At 40.2% G+C, this 16,166-nt stretch overlaps 1 protein-coding gene across 1 annotated transcript; it reads right to left on the bottom strand.

Annotated features, from left to right (window-relative positions):
* Positions 1-208: 208 nt before the first annotated feature.
* On the bottom strand, positions 209-15,693 carry LOC121384201. Its single transcript, XM_041514476.1, has 3 exons — positions 10,616-15,693; positions 9,430-9,563; positions 209-3,194 (listed from the first exon to the last, which is right to left on the bottom strand). The coding sequence occupies exons 1-3, from the start codon at positions 15,025-15,027 to the stop codon at positions 1,621-1,623; spliced, it is 6,120 nt and encodes a 2,039-aa protein (XP_041370410.1). The 5' UTR covers positions 15,028-15,693; the 3' UTR covers positions 209-1,620.
* Positions 15,694-16,166: the final 473 nt, after the last annotated feature.

The raw sequence follows: 16,166 nt of genomic DNA, 5'->3' as shown, positions 1-16,166 counted from the left end.
GTATGCGACACACTGCCATCCCAAGTTGTTCTTACATTTGAGGTTTGATGGTCTTGTATGCATGTGTATGCAAGATATGGTCCAGACAAGGATTTACTGTTATGTGCAGTAGACTGAAAAGTAAGTCACAGTGACCTAGTAATAGCACGTGACAAACCACCATCCCAAGTTGTTCCTACATGTGAGGTTTGATGGTCCTGTATGCATGTGTATGCAAGATATGGTCCGGACAAGGAAAAGTTAACAGACAGACGGACAACGCCATACCATAATACGACCCATCGTAAATGGGTGTATAAAAATGGCAAAAGATCTTTTATATGTACTTTACACAGACAAAAGACATACACACCATGGGGTCTTTTATGTATATTAAAGTCATGGAGTATTGGTAGGGATGGGAAAACTGTTTTGTTCACCACGGATTGTAAAAGATCAATCTTACAATCCATCAAACCTGAGCAAGTGCCACTAAAAAGGCTCAACTGCCACCCCTACATTTGCCTATGGCAATCAGCAATGCTGTGCAGTTATTAATTCTCCTATGGCAATCAGCAATGCTGTGCAGTTATTAATTCTCCATGGCAATCAGCAATGCTGTGGAGTTATTAATTCTCCATGGCAATCAGCAATGCTGTGGAGTTATTAATTCTCCATGGCATGTTTTTTGCCTTGGATTATATTCAGGATTTTTTTCAATGACATGTTTTTTTGCCATGGACATTTTCTTAATTGCAGGGGTTGCCACTGAATACACTTTCTAATAATCAACTTCTTAGGATGTTTTTGGATATTAACAGTGTTTCAGTTACATTCATAATTGTTCAATTTCAAAAGCGATAATATATAACTAGTATATTGTATGGTTTTATCTGTGTTTGTCTCAAGTCTCCTGCATTGCTGGTTAAAGGTTTTACTGCAAGACTAATAAGGAGTATTTTGAGACTATAATTTCTAGCACTGCTTCTCAAATTCTAGCATGTTTTTGCTACCGTTTTAAGGTTACACACCACCATTAATTACTCCATGCAGTTTAATACAATTTCTATGTCAGAATATATTATGTAAAAAATAAAACACTATTATGTGACTACTAATTTTAAAGAGTGCTTTCAACTGACAAGTACTGTGTAAAAAAATCAACATAGATCGACCACAAAATTGTAATGTTAGCAACTCTCATGCCTGAGCACTAACTCCTGTTGTTGTTATACAAGTGGCACTACACCATTTGTACAGTTGTTATCAGTTAGTACTAAATATAACAAGTTACTTCAAACCAATGGGTTATTTAAATGCTACAGAGGTCAACCTATGTATCAAAGGAAGATTTCAAAAAGCATTTATCAGAATGTTTTAGTATTTTTTTAATGTGGAACTATTTCCTAATACCGGACTATATAAGCTTCTACAACAAGACAGGCATGACAAATGGTGGTGTGGATCCTTAAACATTGACAAGCAAATAGTGTTTTCCACTCTTGAAACTGAATTTCAAGACTTGCTGAGCTGCACCTTGCACCACAAGATAACTAGAACAGTGGATGTAGCAAGATGCACCATCAAGTTGTCCGAGCTCTACTATCAATGTTTACCAACAACATATTTCCATCAAATAACTCAAAACTTTTTTCTCTTTCCTACATCATTGCCAGCACATTTCCCCTCAAAATGTTTTCGTTTCAGCGACACCTTTTGCTTTGTCTTTGTGTTGCGAGGATTCGATGTTGATGACAGCTGATGTCCAATAGGATTTATTGAATCTACTCCACAATCCTTCGAGGCAACAAACAATGCACTGGCCTCATACCCTATCTGGGTGTATACTAGAGAGCTGTCATATTGACAACTTTGCTGGAGGACAACCGGCGGTACGAAAACTTGAGCAGCACCAGTACAGTTAACAGTCTGCAAGTCATTAAGTTGACCAGTACTGGAAAGAGGGTCTGGATATGTTACGAAGTCTGAAACTGGACCAATACCCGTGGATGTCCAATCCAAAACGCTAGCATCTTCCTGTGCAGCATCCACACAAATACTGGGCACCACACTGGCATTGTTTATAGGTTCTGTAATGGGAACCATGCTCACATTCTTACTAGGCTTTGTATTGGGTATTAGGTTCGCATTCTTTCTAGGTCTTCCTCTTTTGCGCTTCACCACAGTATTCTCAGCCTGCCCCATCGTAATTTCACTGTTTTGCACCATCACAAAAGAATTTGTTGCATTTTTACCTTGTCGCTTAAACTTAACAGCCCGTTTAGCACCTTTCTCAACTTTGTCCGTTTTTAATGCTGATTTCACTGTAGCACCTTTTTCAGGGTCATCAAGAATTTTTCTGATAGTCCTCCGCTTCTTTTGCACCTTTTTAACAACCACAGAAACACTGCTTACTGAAGAGTTATTCTTTTTACTGAAGAAGTACTCAATTTCCGGAATGGTGGGTGATTCTGAAAGACAATGCCGCGGTGTGCTGGGTCTGACCTTCTGCTGTTCAGTACCAAAAACTGTTACAACAGCAGGAGTCTTCTTCTGACGATGATGATCATCATTATTAGTAGCAACATCTGATTTACCACCAGAGGATCTCTCCTTGCAAGTACCAAAGTGTGAGACTCCTGTTGATTCACTCATCACCGACTTTCTACCTCCGTTATCTGAAGAGTTCAGAAGAGCAGGACAAAGATCACTTATAGATGCCGAGACTCTTATGAATGGCTGTCCACCTCTCATGGAGGGAAACGTGCCTGCTTTTGAAAACAGCTTACTCCCTCCTGCACTAATGGAAGCTGTCTTCCTTGCTTCATTCGCCGTATCAGATTTAGACGATGTCTGCTCAGACTCCATTACTGGTGTATTATTGACTGTGTGGACTTGCTGTGTCCTGTGTTCACCCACAGCTGGAGATGTACTGAAAGCAGCAACTTTAACAGAATCTGCTGCAGCAGCAGCCATCTTGTTTGAAGCCATATTTACAGTTCTTCGGCTGGATTTACTGATGTCTCTGGAATGTGATTCAGGCAAGTCTGAGGACTGCAGGTGGCCGAGTTGAGGTGAAGAAGGGTTCCTGGAACAAGCTTTAGTTCTGGCTAGCACAGAAACAACATCTGCTTGTGACTCCACATACTGCTGTGCTCGAAGTACCAGTCTACCAACAATCTTCAGAAACCGGTGAACATTTGAAACTTCCTGACCTGAAAAGAAAACAAGACAGAAACTAAGTTTTGCTTAATGACACTACAAAACACAGTGATGAATTAATCAGCTTGTGGATGTCAAACATTTGATAAAATTCTCATACATAACCTTCAGAGAAAACATTACATTAAAAAGTAAACAATTATTTATTTACATGTATCCAAATTTAATATAAAAACTATTCACATTTTTTAATGAAAGGGAAGACAGGTAGTATTTCTTAAATTATATATCAGCATATTTTGAACAATGTCTGTTTGGTGTCCAACACACACTTAAGTTAATAATTGTTAATGGGCTACTTTTGATACTCAGTCTGAAGAATAAGAGAAAACCTGCTTCCACAGCATAGGTTACTCCTACAAAACAGCAGTAAGCAATCTTACAGACAGTACAGAAAAAATAGTTAGTTTGTTTTGTCAGTTATTTAAAGGGACATTCCTGAGTTTCCTGCATTGTAAGGTGTTTCCGATTAATAAAATATTTCTACAATTAAACTTCAGGGCTCGAAATGCAGTATTAGTACATGCTGATTTTTGCATATGCATGTAACTTTTAAAACTGGGTGCACGCGGTGCATGCTAATATTTTTCAAGTACTGTGTATTGCGTATACTAGTATCCTGTTGTCTACCAGATTCAGACTCAAGTTGTTGAATTTTGCATATGCATTTCGTAATCTGTTCGCCACATGAAAACGATAACTTTTATCTTATGGGCGGATCCATTTTGTATCCCATAATCCTACTTACAACAATGGTTGTTCGGTCATTTCCGTGAAATACATTTGCGAAAATTGCCGGCAATATCTCGGTTATATCCGTGAACGGTATTAGGGAAGGTGGTCGAGACCGACTTTGGGGTATCCACGCGCATAACACAGTTGTTGTCACTGACAAATTGAACTCCGCCAGATCTGTGATCAATACAAAGTACTGTAACTGCCGTGAACATTTTCGACCTCAGATATAGGCACTTGATCAGATGATTGCGAACGTGCAGGTGCGTTACTCGTGTAGTTGACTCGAAGTCAGCCAGTGATTATTTCAATCGCAACTTCTCGTCGAATTCCGTAGGCTAATTTATATTATACCAACAGATCTTATCGAGTTAAAAAAGTTGATAACTTGCTATACAAAACACAAATATTCGTACGTTTTTGTAATAGGCCTATTATAGATTTCTGTAAGGCGTTTACGTTGGGTGAAATTTTCAAATTTAATCAAGAATCAGTAATAAACGCAGTTGTATAACGTTCCAGTACTGTTAATAAATAAATATAGGTATTGCCGAATAATTCACTGTAATCAAGGTAATTAAAATAGTATTTTCCTCATTAACAGGATTTACCTTATTTTTGGTGCATGCAGAATTTTAATGGTGCATGTAACTTTTTTGTCAGCATGCACCTGGTGCATGTAGATTTGTTTTTCATTTCTAGCCCTGAACTTACATATTAAATATATTTTATTGTTTAGAATATCAGTGTCTGTATATTCAATGTGTTTCTGGTCGTCTTAATATTTGTAAGAAACTCAAACTGTATTTTGTCTTCAAATAATTTTGTACATACGAAAAAAACAGTTTTAGGAAATAAAATGAAATTTAACCTAGTACAAATATTAGAACGACCAGAAACACATTTAATATACAGTCACTAATACTGTATGCAGAAAAATATATTTGATATGTAATTACAATCGTTAAAAAGTTTCTGTTACCGGGGTAGTCGATAACATTTTTAAAATTGCAGCAAACTCAGGAATGTCCCTTTAACAATACGACCAGAGCACACCGATTAATTAGTCATTAACAACATGATGTCAAACATTTGATAATTCTGACAGTCGTCAGAGCAAACAAGGGATCTTTTGGATGCCTTTTCCCACAGACTGGACAGCACATACCATGGCTTGGGATACTAGTTAGGAAGGGGAAAAAAAAACAATCATAGAATAGGTCCACCGAGTAGATCCGATCCTTCAGGTGATCACTCGTCTGACTGAGCTAGATCCCAACCTTTTGGACAGGACAGCCAATACCACAGCCTTTGATATTTTGGTACTGGATGAGATGAGTGTACCAAGGAGACCAATGCTGTGATCCATCTCACCAAATGAGTGCCAATTTACTTTACACATTGCCATAAGCTCAAAATACAGACTGCTTGCATTAACAACTTGAAGAGAAAACAAATCAAATGTTTGAACATCACGTTTTATATTTTAAGGCTACATGTTTTTTTCAACAGATCTGATATTATGTTCATTTTTCTGAGACCATACAAATCACAAATACTCCATAAAACTTTGAGCCAATATCACATGGAATACAAACCAGCCCAACACCAATGCAATGTCAGTCTGACAACATAATGCATTATTTGCCTGATACTTTGCCACAACATCCTAATATCTCAATATCAGCCTGATAGACCCAATACTATATTGGCCTCACCCTCTTTCCTAACAGCCTGATATCAGCCTGATAGACCAATACAATATTGGCCTCACCCTCTTTCCTAACAGCCCGATATCACCCTGATAGACCAATACAATATTGGCCTCACCCTCTTTCCTAACAGCCCGATATCACCCTGATAGACCAATACAATATTGGCCTCACCCTCTTTCCAACAGCCCGATATCACCCTGATAGACCAATACAATATTGGCCTCACCCTCTTTCCAACAGCCCGATATCAGCCTGATAGACCAATACAATATTGACCTGACCCTTTTTCCTAACAACCCGATATCAGCCTGACAGACCAATACAATATTGGCCTCACCCTCTTTCCTAACAGCCCAATATCAGCCTGACAGACCAATACAATATTGGCCTCACCCTCTTTCCTAACAGCCCAATATCAGCCTGAAAGGCCAATACAATATTGGCCTCACCCTCTTTCCTAACAGCCCAATATCAGCCTGAAAGGCCAATACAATATAGGCCTCACCTTCTTTTTCCGAACAGCCTGGTAGCATCTTGATAGACCAATACAATATTGGCCTCACCCTCTTTCCTAACAGCCTGATATCAGCCTGATAAGACCAATACAATATTGGCCTCACCCTCTTTCCAACAGCCCGATATCAGCCTGATAGACCAATACAATATTGACCTGACCCTTTTTCCTAACAAACCGATATCAGCCTGACAGACCAATACAATATTGGCCTCACCCTCTTTCCTAACAGCCCGATATCAGCCTGACAGACCAATACAATATTGGCCTCACCCTCTTTCCTAACAGCCCAATATCAGCCTGAAAGGCCAATACAATATTGGCCTCACCCTCTTTCCTAACAGCCCAATATCAGCCTGAAAGGTCAATACAATATAGGCCTCACCTTCTTTTTCCGAACAGCCTGGTAGCATCTTGATAGACCAATACAATATTGGCCTCACCCTCTTTCCTAACAGCCCGATATCAGCTTGATAGACCAATACAATATTGGCCTCACCCTCTTTCCTAACAGCCCAATATCAACCTGAAAGGCCAATACAATATAGGCCTCACCTTCTTTTTCCTAACAGCCTGGTATCATCTTGATAGACCAATACAATATTGGCCTCACCCTCTTTCCTAACAGCCCGATATCAGCTTGATAGACCAATACAATATTGGCCTCACTCTCTTTCCTAACAGCCCGATATCAGCCTGAAAGGCCAACACAATATTGGCCTCACCCTCTTTCCTAACAGCCCAATATCAGCCTCAAAGGCCAATACAATATAGGCCTCACCTTCTTTTTCCTAACAGCATGGTATCATCTTGATAGACCAATACAATATTGGCCTCACTCTCTTTCCTAACAGCCCGATATCAGCCTGAAAGGCCAACACAATATTGGCCTCACCCTCTTTCCTAACAGCCCAATATCAGCCTGAAAGGCCAATACAATATAGGCCTCACCTTCTTTTTCCTAACAGCCTGGTATCATCTTGATAGACCAATACAATATTGGCCTCACCCTCTTTCCTAACAGCCCGATATCAGCCTGATAGACCAATACAATATTGGCCTCACCCTCTTTCCTAATAGCCCAGTGTCAGCCTGAAAGGCCAATACAATATTGGCCTCACCCTCTTTCCTAACAGCCTGATATCAGCCTGAAAGGCCAATACAATATTGGCCTCACCCTCTTTCCTAACAGCCCGATATCAGCCTGAAAGGCCAATACAATATTGGCCTCACCCTCTTTCCTAACAGCCCAATATCAGCCTGAAAGGCCAATACAATATAGGCCTCACCTTCTTTTTCCGAACAGCCCGATATCAGCTTGATAGACCAATACAATATTGGCCTCACCCTCTTTCCTAATAGCCCAATGTCAGCCTGAAAGGCCAATACAATATTGGCCTCACCCTCTTTCCCAACAGCCCGATATCAGCCTGAAAGGCCAATACAATATTGGCCTCACCCTCTTTCCTAACAGCCTGATATCATCTTGATAGACCAATACAATATTGGCCTCACCCTCTTTCCTAACAGCCCGATATCAGCTTGATAGACCAATACAATATTGGCCTCACCCTCTTTCCTAACAGCCCGATATCACCCTCTTTCCTAACAGCCCGATATCAGCTTGATAGACCAATACAATATTGGCCTCACCCTCTTTCCTAACAGCCCAATATCAGCCTGAAAGTCCAATACAATATTGGCCTCACCCTCTTTCCTAACAGCCCGATTTCCTAACAGCCCAATATCAGCCTGAAAGTCCAATACAATATTGGCCTCACCCTCTTTCCTAACAGCCCAATATCAGCCTGAAAGGCCAATACAATATAGGCCTCACCTTCTTTCCTAACAGCCCAATATCAACCTGAAAGGCCAATACAATATAGGCCTCACCTTCTTTTTCCTAACAGCCTGGTATCATCTTGATAGACCAATACAATATTGGCCTCACCCTCTTTCCTAACAGCCCGATATCAGCCTGTTAGACCCAATACTATATTGACCTGACCCTTTTTCCTAACAACCCGATATCAGCCTGACAGACCAATACTATACTGGCCTCACCCTCTTTCCAACAGCCTGATATCAGCCTGATAGACCAATACAATATTGGCCTCACCCTCTTTCCTAACAGCCCAATATCACCCTGATAGACCAATACAATATTGGCCTCACCCTCTTTCCTAACAGCCCGATATCAGCCGGATAGACCAATACAATATTGGCCTCACCCTCTTTCCAACAGCCCGATATCAGCCTAATAGACCAATACAATATTGACCTGACCCTTTTTCCTAACAGCCCGATATCAGCCTGACAGACCAATACAATATTGGCCTCACCCTCTTTCCTAACAGCCCGATATCAGCCTGACAGACCAATACAATATTGGCCTCACCCTCTTTCCTAACAGCCCGTTATCAGCCTGAAAGGCCAATACAATATTGGCCTCACCCTCTTTCCTAACAGCCCAATATCAGCCTGAAAGGCCAACACAATATTGGCCTCACCCTCTTTCCTAACAGCCCAATATCAGCCTGAAAGGCCAATACAATATAGGCCTCACCTTCTTTTTCCTAACAGCCTGGTATCATCTTGATAGACCAATACAATATTGGCCTCACCCTCTTTCCTAACAGCCCGATATCAGCCTGATAGACCAATACAATATTGGCCTCACCCTCTTTCATATCAGCTTGATAGACCAATACAATATTGGCCTCACCCTCTTTTTCCTAACAGCCTGGTTATCATCTTGATAGACCAATACAATATTGGTTTCACCCTCTTTCCTAACAGCCTGATATCAGCTTGATAGACCAATACAATATTGGCCTCACCCTCTTTCCTAACAGCCTGATATCAGCTTGATAGACCAATACAATATTGGCCTCACCCTCTTTCCTAACAGCCTGATATCAGCCTGAAAGGCCAATACAATATTGGCCTCACCCTCTTTTTCCTAACAGCCTGGTATCATCTTGATAGACCAATACAATATTGCCCTCTTTCCTAACAGCCCGATACCAGCCTGATAGACCAATACAATATTGCCCTCTTTCCTAACAGCCTGATATCAGCTTGATAGACCAATACAATATTGGCCTCACCCTCTTTCCTAACAGCCTGATATCAGCTTGATAGACCAATACTATACTGTCCTGACACTCAGCACCAGCAGGCTACAGTCTAATGCTGGTCTGGCAGATCAACCTGAAAATCCAATACAATATTGAAATCTATAAAAGAGAAAAAAGGTCTAACCACTCTTTGTTAGCATCTGTTTGATTGACGGACCAAGACTGAGATGAAACTTGAGTCTGTTGTCTTTGTGGACCATGTCTGTAATGTTGATCATAGGCAGCAGTTGTTTGAACACAGTCACCAGTTCCTGACGTCTGAAACAACACAAAGTCTTAACTTTCTCCAACTGAAGTGCTAAGCAAAACCAATGTAGGGACATTTATATGCATTTTAAATAAAGTACTGAATACCACCATGCCTGTTGACAAGAAAAAGTAAAAAGTTTATTTTGTTTAATAATGCCACTATAACAGTGCTTTTGGATGTCAAACATTTGGTAATTTTGACATATAATCTTAGAGGAAAACTGCTACATTTTCCATTAGTAACAAATTATCATTTATATGCACCATCCCACAGACAGGATGGCACATACCACAACCTTTGATATTCCAGTCATGGTGCATTGGCTGGAACAAGAAAGAGCCTAATGGGCCAACAGATGGGAGTCGATCCCAAACAAAACATGTACTATGAGAGCGCTTTACCACTGGGCCACATCCCACCCACACTTAATGACAAGATACATGTATGTAATCTGACTTGATATAAAATGCTGTATATTCAATATAATTTTGATTACAAATTAGTACGAGTGAACTGAGTACCACTATGCTAGGGTGACAATTTGTGTTTGGAAACAAAAACAAACCATGTCGGCTCCATTCCTTTACAACTGATAATAAGGGAGATGTGTTTTACTATTAATAACTGTAGTGTATATCTGGATTTAAATGTTACACATACCAAATTTAATTAAAATTGCAATTGTCATCATACATATTTTAAAATAACATCAATTTACATATGTATTAACAGAATGAATGAATGAATGTTTAACGACACCCCAGCATGAAAAATACATCGGCTAATGGGTGTCAAACTATGGTAAAAGCAAAACATTAACTGATGAACCACATCAATATAAAAATTCAAGATTTAAATAAAAACACAGTGTAAAGGACTGTGCAAAAATACAAATATCACAGATAGAGAAAATTAAAATTTAGAATAAAAGTCAATATCACGTAAAAATTGTAAAACTAATTCTGGATGGAATCAAAATGATTCCATCACATTTCTCTGACCAAAAATATCTTTACGAGTTGCTATGTATTAACAGATGTAGGTTACCAATTATACCTACTTGAAACATGGAATGGCTTGAATAGTAGATATTTCACCACTCGTGCTGGTACCATCAAATTGCAAATGCTCATATTCAGACTCTCTAGATGTTTCGCATTGTTTTGTCTTAAAAGCAGATGGGATTCTGTCAGTGTGATCTATCGGCTTGGGTTTTGAAATCTTACAACCATCACTTTCTGCGACATGACCCAAAGCCTTTTCACTATGACCACTCTCTCTCATCATTTGATTAAACTCAACATGTGTCTCCTGTAATGCCACTGCTTCAAGTGATGTTTCTTTTGAAGGACTCCTATCCGAAATGATCTTAACAAAATCTGTTGAAACATCTTTGCTGTTTTTGCTGCACATCACTCTGTGGTTGACATGACTTTGCTGAGGTGCATGTCCTAGAATACTTGACAAAGAAACATCTTTAGAATTCTCACTAGAGGGCACATTCTGAATCAGGGTAAATCGTGAATTGAAGAGTTTGTCTTTGTTCCGAGTTTCACATTCTGTGTCAGAAAGGGAAGACATGTTGCAAGTTTTATACATCGGTGGAATGTTCTGCTGTTCTGTTTGTCCGTCTGCCTGCTTACCTTTCCTCCAGTTTTCATATTCTGTGTCAGAAAGAGACTGGAAGCTGTGAGTTTTAGCCGGTGGAGTTTGCTGCTTTAATGCTAGATCAGGTGACTGCTGCAAGATGCAGTTGTGTTCAACAGATTCTAAACCAACAGATTCTAAACCAACAGAATCTGGCAGTCTTTCTTCACAAGGGACATTCATGGTGGACTTTCCTACATGTTGATCCTCATGTACTAAACAAGCCGTGTTCATCACAGACTGTATGTCCAGTGATATCCCAGAATCAGGACTCTTAAAAATGTCCTCACTGGTTGGTACACTGGAACTAGTGGCCATTCTCCTAGATGGAGACTTGGTTTCATTGTCACTGCTTTCAGTGAAGGGTTGTGGTGTTCTCACCAGAAAGTCAAAGTCAACAGATGCAAGGTCGCTGCTGCTGCTGTTCACATGTGCTGACTCACCTACCAGTGCAGGATATCGGCTTTCATCCACAGAGGACAAAGATCTCAAATGGTCATTTAGAGTAAGAGGTGGCTGTGAAAGACTGTTCTTAGTATTCACATCAGCCGAGGAAACAGAATCAAGTCTTGTATCAGATTTTTCACAAAACATCTTCCCAGGCTCTGCCATCTTTGTGTATAATGGGATGCATTCAAAGAAAACTCCTTCACTGTTTTCCACAAAAACAACATTTTCATTACAGTCTGTGGTTCTCACAAAATCTCCTTTATTTACAGAAATATATGAACCATTGCTTCCACCTCTAGTACAGTTTATAGCCATGTCTTGTTTTTCACAAGATCCTGAACCAGCCTGCTCTGTAGATGATAATGAGGTCTGTGAAGAGCACACTTTCTTCCGTACTTTTTTTGCTTTTGTATTCCTCTCCTTTCTAGCTCGGGAAAACAGCTGAGTTGCATCCAAGTCGTCAAGTACATTCTTGAAAGATTTTTTGCTAGATTTCCTCACTTTCGGTTTTTCATATTCTGCCAGATTACCCTCATCAGTTTGGACTGAATCTCTTATCTCGGATGCAGCCATCTTTAAAATGTCTGTAGGTTTTTCTGAAATTTCTATGAAGTCACCCTTGGCTATTTTTGTGAGAACCGAATTCTTGATTAAAAAATCTGTGTGATTCATCTGACCAACTGCAAAGCATGAAATCAGTCTGAGATTAGCGACGGACGTCCACTTGCCAGCCACAATGTCATTGCAGTGACCTTGCTTCTTCAAGTGAGTCTGTACTTCTTCAGGCGCATCTAGAAAGTCAATATTGAGACTTTTTGCCAATTCCAGAAAGTCCACCCAAGGGAAATCTGCCAAATACTGGCAAAGCTGCAGACAGTTGATGTAAGTGTCATCTAACCAGGAGAACGACATCAATTCTTTGTTAGCTACCAGAACGGTCTTCACTTCTGCAAGGCAGTAGCCTGCTCCATCCGGCCTGTCAACAAGGATTTTAGAATCGGCTTGTGTTTTCATCTTCATGCACTTTTTTTCCTGTATCTTGTTTGTGGTTTTCTGAAACACTGCAGCCCTTTTTTCCAAATCGGAAACACATCGAATCAGCTTTCTTCGCTTCTCACACCAGTGACCAGGACAGATCTCGTAAAATGTCATATCATCATCCATTAATGCTTCCTTTCTGCAACTTGGCAGGTTACTCAAAGCCACTACCAAGCGGTCCAGTGAAATAAGACCACGACAGCTGCTCATTTTGGTGTGGTGCTCAACAAACAGTACTTCCTCAGGGGTCATGATATCAACATGCTCAGGAAAATGTTTCTGCACGCTCTTGTAAAACATTCGGTCCACCAAGCCAAAACTGAATAGCTGCTTTATGCACACAAACATCATATAACCTCGATGGACTGCTATCAATTCAAATCCACAACAGGCAATCCTATGAATTTGTGGCAATAAGACTTGCCGTCCATAGGTGAATATAGTCTGTTCCTTGAGAACAAGACTCTGATCGGGTTTTTCAATGCACTCACAAAATGGCTTCAGCTTGCCCATCATCTTCACATTAGCCTTGTTCAGGAATCCACATACAGGTTTAACATAGCGACAATTACGTTTCCCCGATTTCGGTTTTGTCTTTTTTGTTACAATCATTTTAATCGTATTTGGATTAACACTAGGGGAGATAAACACTTTGGGTACGCTGGGAGAGACTATACTTTTGGGCATTTGGTCTTTAGGGTGATCACGTTTCAGATTGTACAGCAAGTGATCTGCATCTGTTGTGATGTCCTGTGGATTTGTATTACTGTGTGTGCTCACTGTATTACAGTTGGCAGTCTTCTTTACTGGACTGTTATCAGGAGAACTCATAAAACTGCAGATATCAAAATATTCCATTTCTGGGTTATTTGACTTTACAATGAGCTCATTAAATGAATTGTCTAAAGCAGTGTTCCCCATGAACACTGAAGGGTTGGTCAGCATACCATCACCCATTCCCGGCTCTGGGCAACTAATGACAGCATTTTCACATGCAGAAACAGAGAAATTCTGAGCCATATCTGCATTGGTCATACTGTAGTACACCGAGTCCTGCGTGTTATAGTCATGTGTGGACATGCCAACATCGGATGAAGGACAGGAAGCACCGACTGCTGGTTCCACGACATTTGGTAACATTCCTGAAGGAACCGTTTCAGGCTGTGCTACATCTCCTGAAGCGCAAGTCATGTACGGATAGGAGAGATCATCTTGTGCTCTTTCTGAGAATGCTGGAAAGGAATACATGGAAGTGACAGTCTCAAGCACCTGCAGACGTGGATCTTTCATGTTCTGTGGTACAACTGCAACTCTCTGAGGGACATTCACCTCAAACACAGTTTCTTGTGGAGTAAATGATACACTTGATGGTACGACGTCTTGCTGACTAAAAGATACACTTGATGGCACCACATTTTGATGACAAAAAGATACACTTGATGGTATGTCTTGCCGACTAAAAGATACACTTGATGGTACGATGTCTTGCTGACTAAAAGATACATTTGATGGCACCACTGTTTGATGACAAAAAGATACACTTGATGGTGCCACAGTTTGATGACTAAAAGATACATTTGATGGTACGACGTCTTGCTGACTAAAAGATACACTTGATGGTACGTCATCTTGCTGACAAACTGATGCACCTGATGGCACTGTGACATTTGCACAATAAGCACCAGAGTCGAGTGTTCCAGTACTGGCTTGCACAAGTGGCAAACTAGAGACAGACAAACTCTGAGTTGAAGTGGGGATGTATTGCAAATCACTTGGCGTTGCCGACTGGTACCCCTGTGGCAATACATCTTGCATAATTTGCTCCGATTGTATCAACTCATGACAGCCAGAGGATGTTAATGGTACTGTAAGGACACTATTAGTAACCTGTAGACCAGCTTGTGATGCAGGAGAAATAGCACCACAGGAATCATAACCATAGTCTGCCTGGGTCTGATTGACACCTGCTGATCTCGGCTGGCTGGCACTATCCAGGTCTGTTAATAACGTCACTGATGTATACACACAGTCTTGAGAAGTCACTGATTGATCATTGCTTGAACTTGGAGAAGTATCACGAACATCAGCACTTTTCAATACAGAAACCCTTTGAAATTCTACACACTGTGGTTTATTCAAGGCTTGCAAGAGACCTCCAGTCTCATTGGGAGTCCCAAGTGTCACGTTATTACCGAGATGAAATGTGGACTCACTGTTCATAGCGGTCTCTAGGGTCAAGTTATTACTGGAATGATTCAATTTGGAATCCTTGTTTGCAGCTGTTTTAAGGACCAAGTTGTTAGGATCTAATGTGGAATCATTTGTGGCAGACATCATGTCATGGCCTTGGACTACGGGAACACTGGTTTGTAACAAAAACAGTGTTTTTCTCGTGGGATCACATTTTCACAAATTCCAGTCACTCTAGCACCAACAGAATGTCATCTGACTATAGACAATGTATCTTCTCTAATAAGAGCAATGTTGTTTGACCCTTTCCAATGAATGGCTGTTTACATTTTACAGCAGTTCAATCTGTTGCACCAACAGCTGAAGCTGCAGCTGATGGATGTCTGCAATATACTTATTGTCACACTTCTAACTGATTACCTACTATCAATCCAAACTGCTGACACCCTCCTGTTGTTCGAGTGTTTATATATAGTGTCCATAATCTTGTGACCAACAACTGTTATAGCAAGGTTCTTGTAAGAACAGTCCGACTGCGGTGCATTTCCATGGGGCAATGGTAGTCAGATGGCCTCTAGTAATGGTTCACATTTTAACTGGTGTTTCACAGAAGCAATTTAGTTTAATATGTCTTACATTGTATGGTTCATTTGTAATGATTTAACCTTTCACAACGGGTTCACGTGTATTGTGCTTTGAATTTCAAGTCCTACAGTTGTATGTTCATTCATACAGAAACATGGTTCGGTTCATTCAAAAGGTGCTTTCAAGCAGTCTCGAGTATCTCAACAACCATTGTTTCCTAGCAGCAAGTCTCACTGATCTAGAACACTGGAACATTCCTCAGGACTCGTACTTTCGAATTTTCATCAATCTGAAAAAGAAAAAGAATGCTGAAAGTGAAAAATATAAGTAATTTTGCATAATACATCATAAATTTATGAATAACTATTCAGTATTTTCAAGTCAAACATACTGAATGCATGCAAGAAAAGAAGTACAGGGTATTGTTTAAACCTAAGCACAATTTAAACCAAGGCTATTTGATGTCTAACATATTGGAAGGATCTGACCTTTTAATGATGTTATTATATTAATGTCAGTAAACAGTATTAGGGTCATTCCATGTCAACTCTGTCAACTCTTATCACCCAAAACACTGACCCTCTCAGATTTCAATGAAACTTAATACACTAGTAAGGGCCCAGGAAATACCTTTTAAGCTAAAAATGTAGACCCATCAGTCAAGCAGTTTTTGAGATATAGATCACCAAAGTTTTACCTAA

The sequence above is a fragment of the Gigantopelta aegis genome, chromosome 10 (assembly GCF_016097555.1).
Source record: "Gigantopelta aegis isolate Gae_Host chromosome 10, Gae_host_genome, whole genome shotgun sequence".
Taxonomy (NCBI): domain Eukaryota; kingdom Metazoa; phylum Mollusca; class Gastropoda; order Neomphalida; family Peltospiridae; genus Gigantopelta; species Gigantopelta aegis.
Note: the sequence above shows the minus strand (reverse complement) of the source record. Positions and strands in the feature narration are given on the sequence as shown.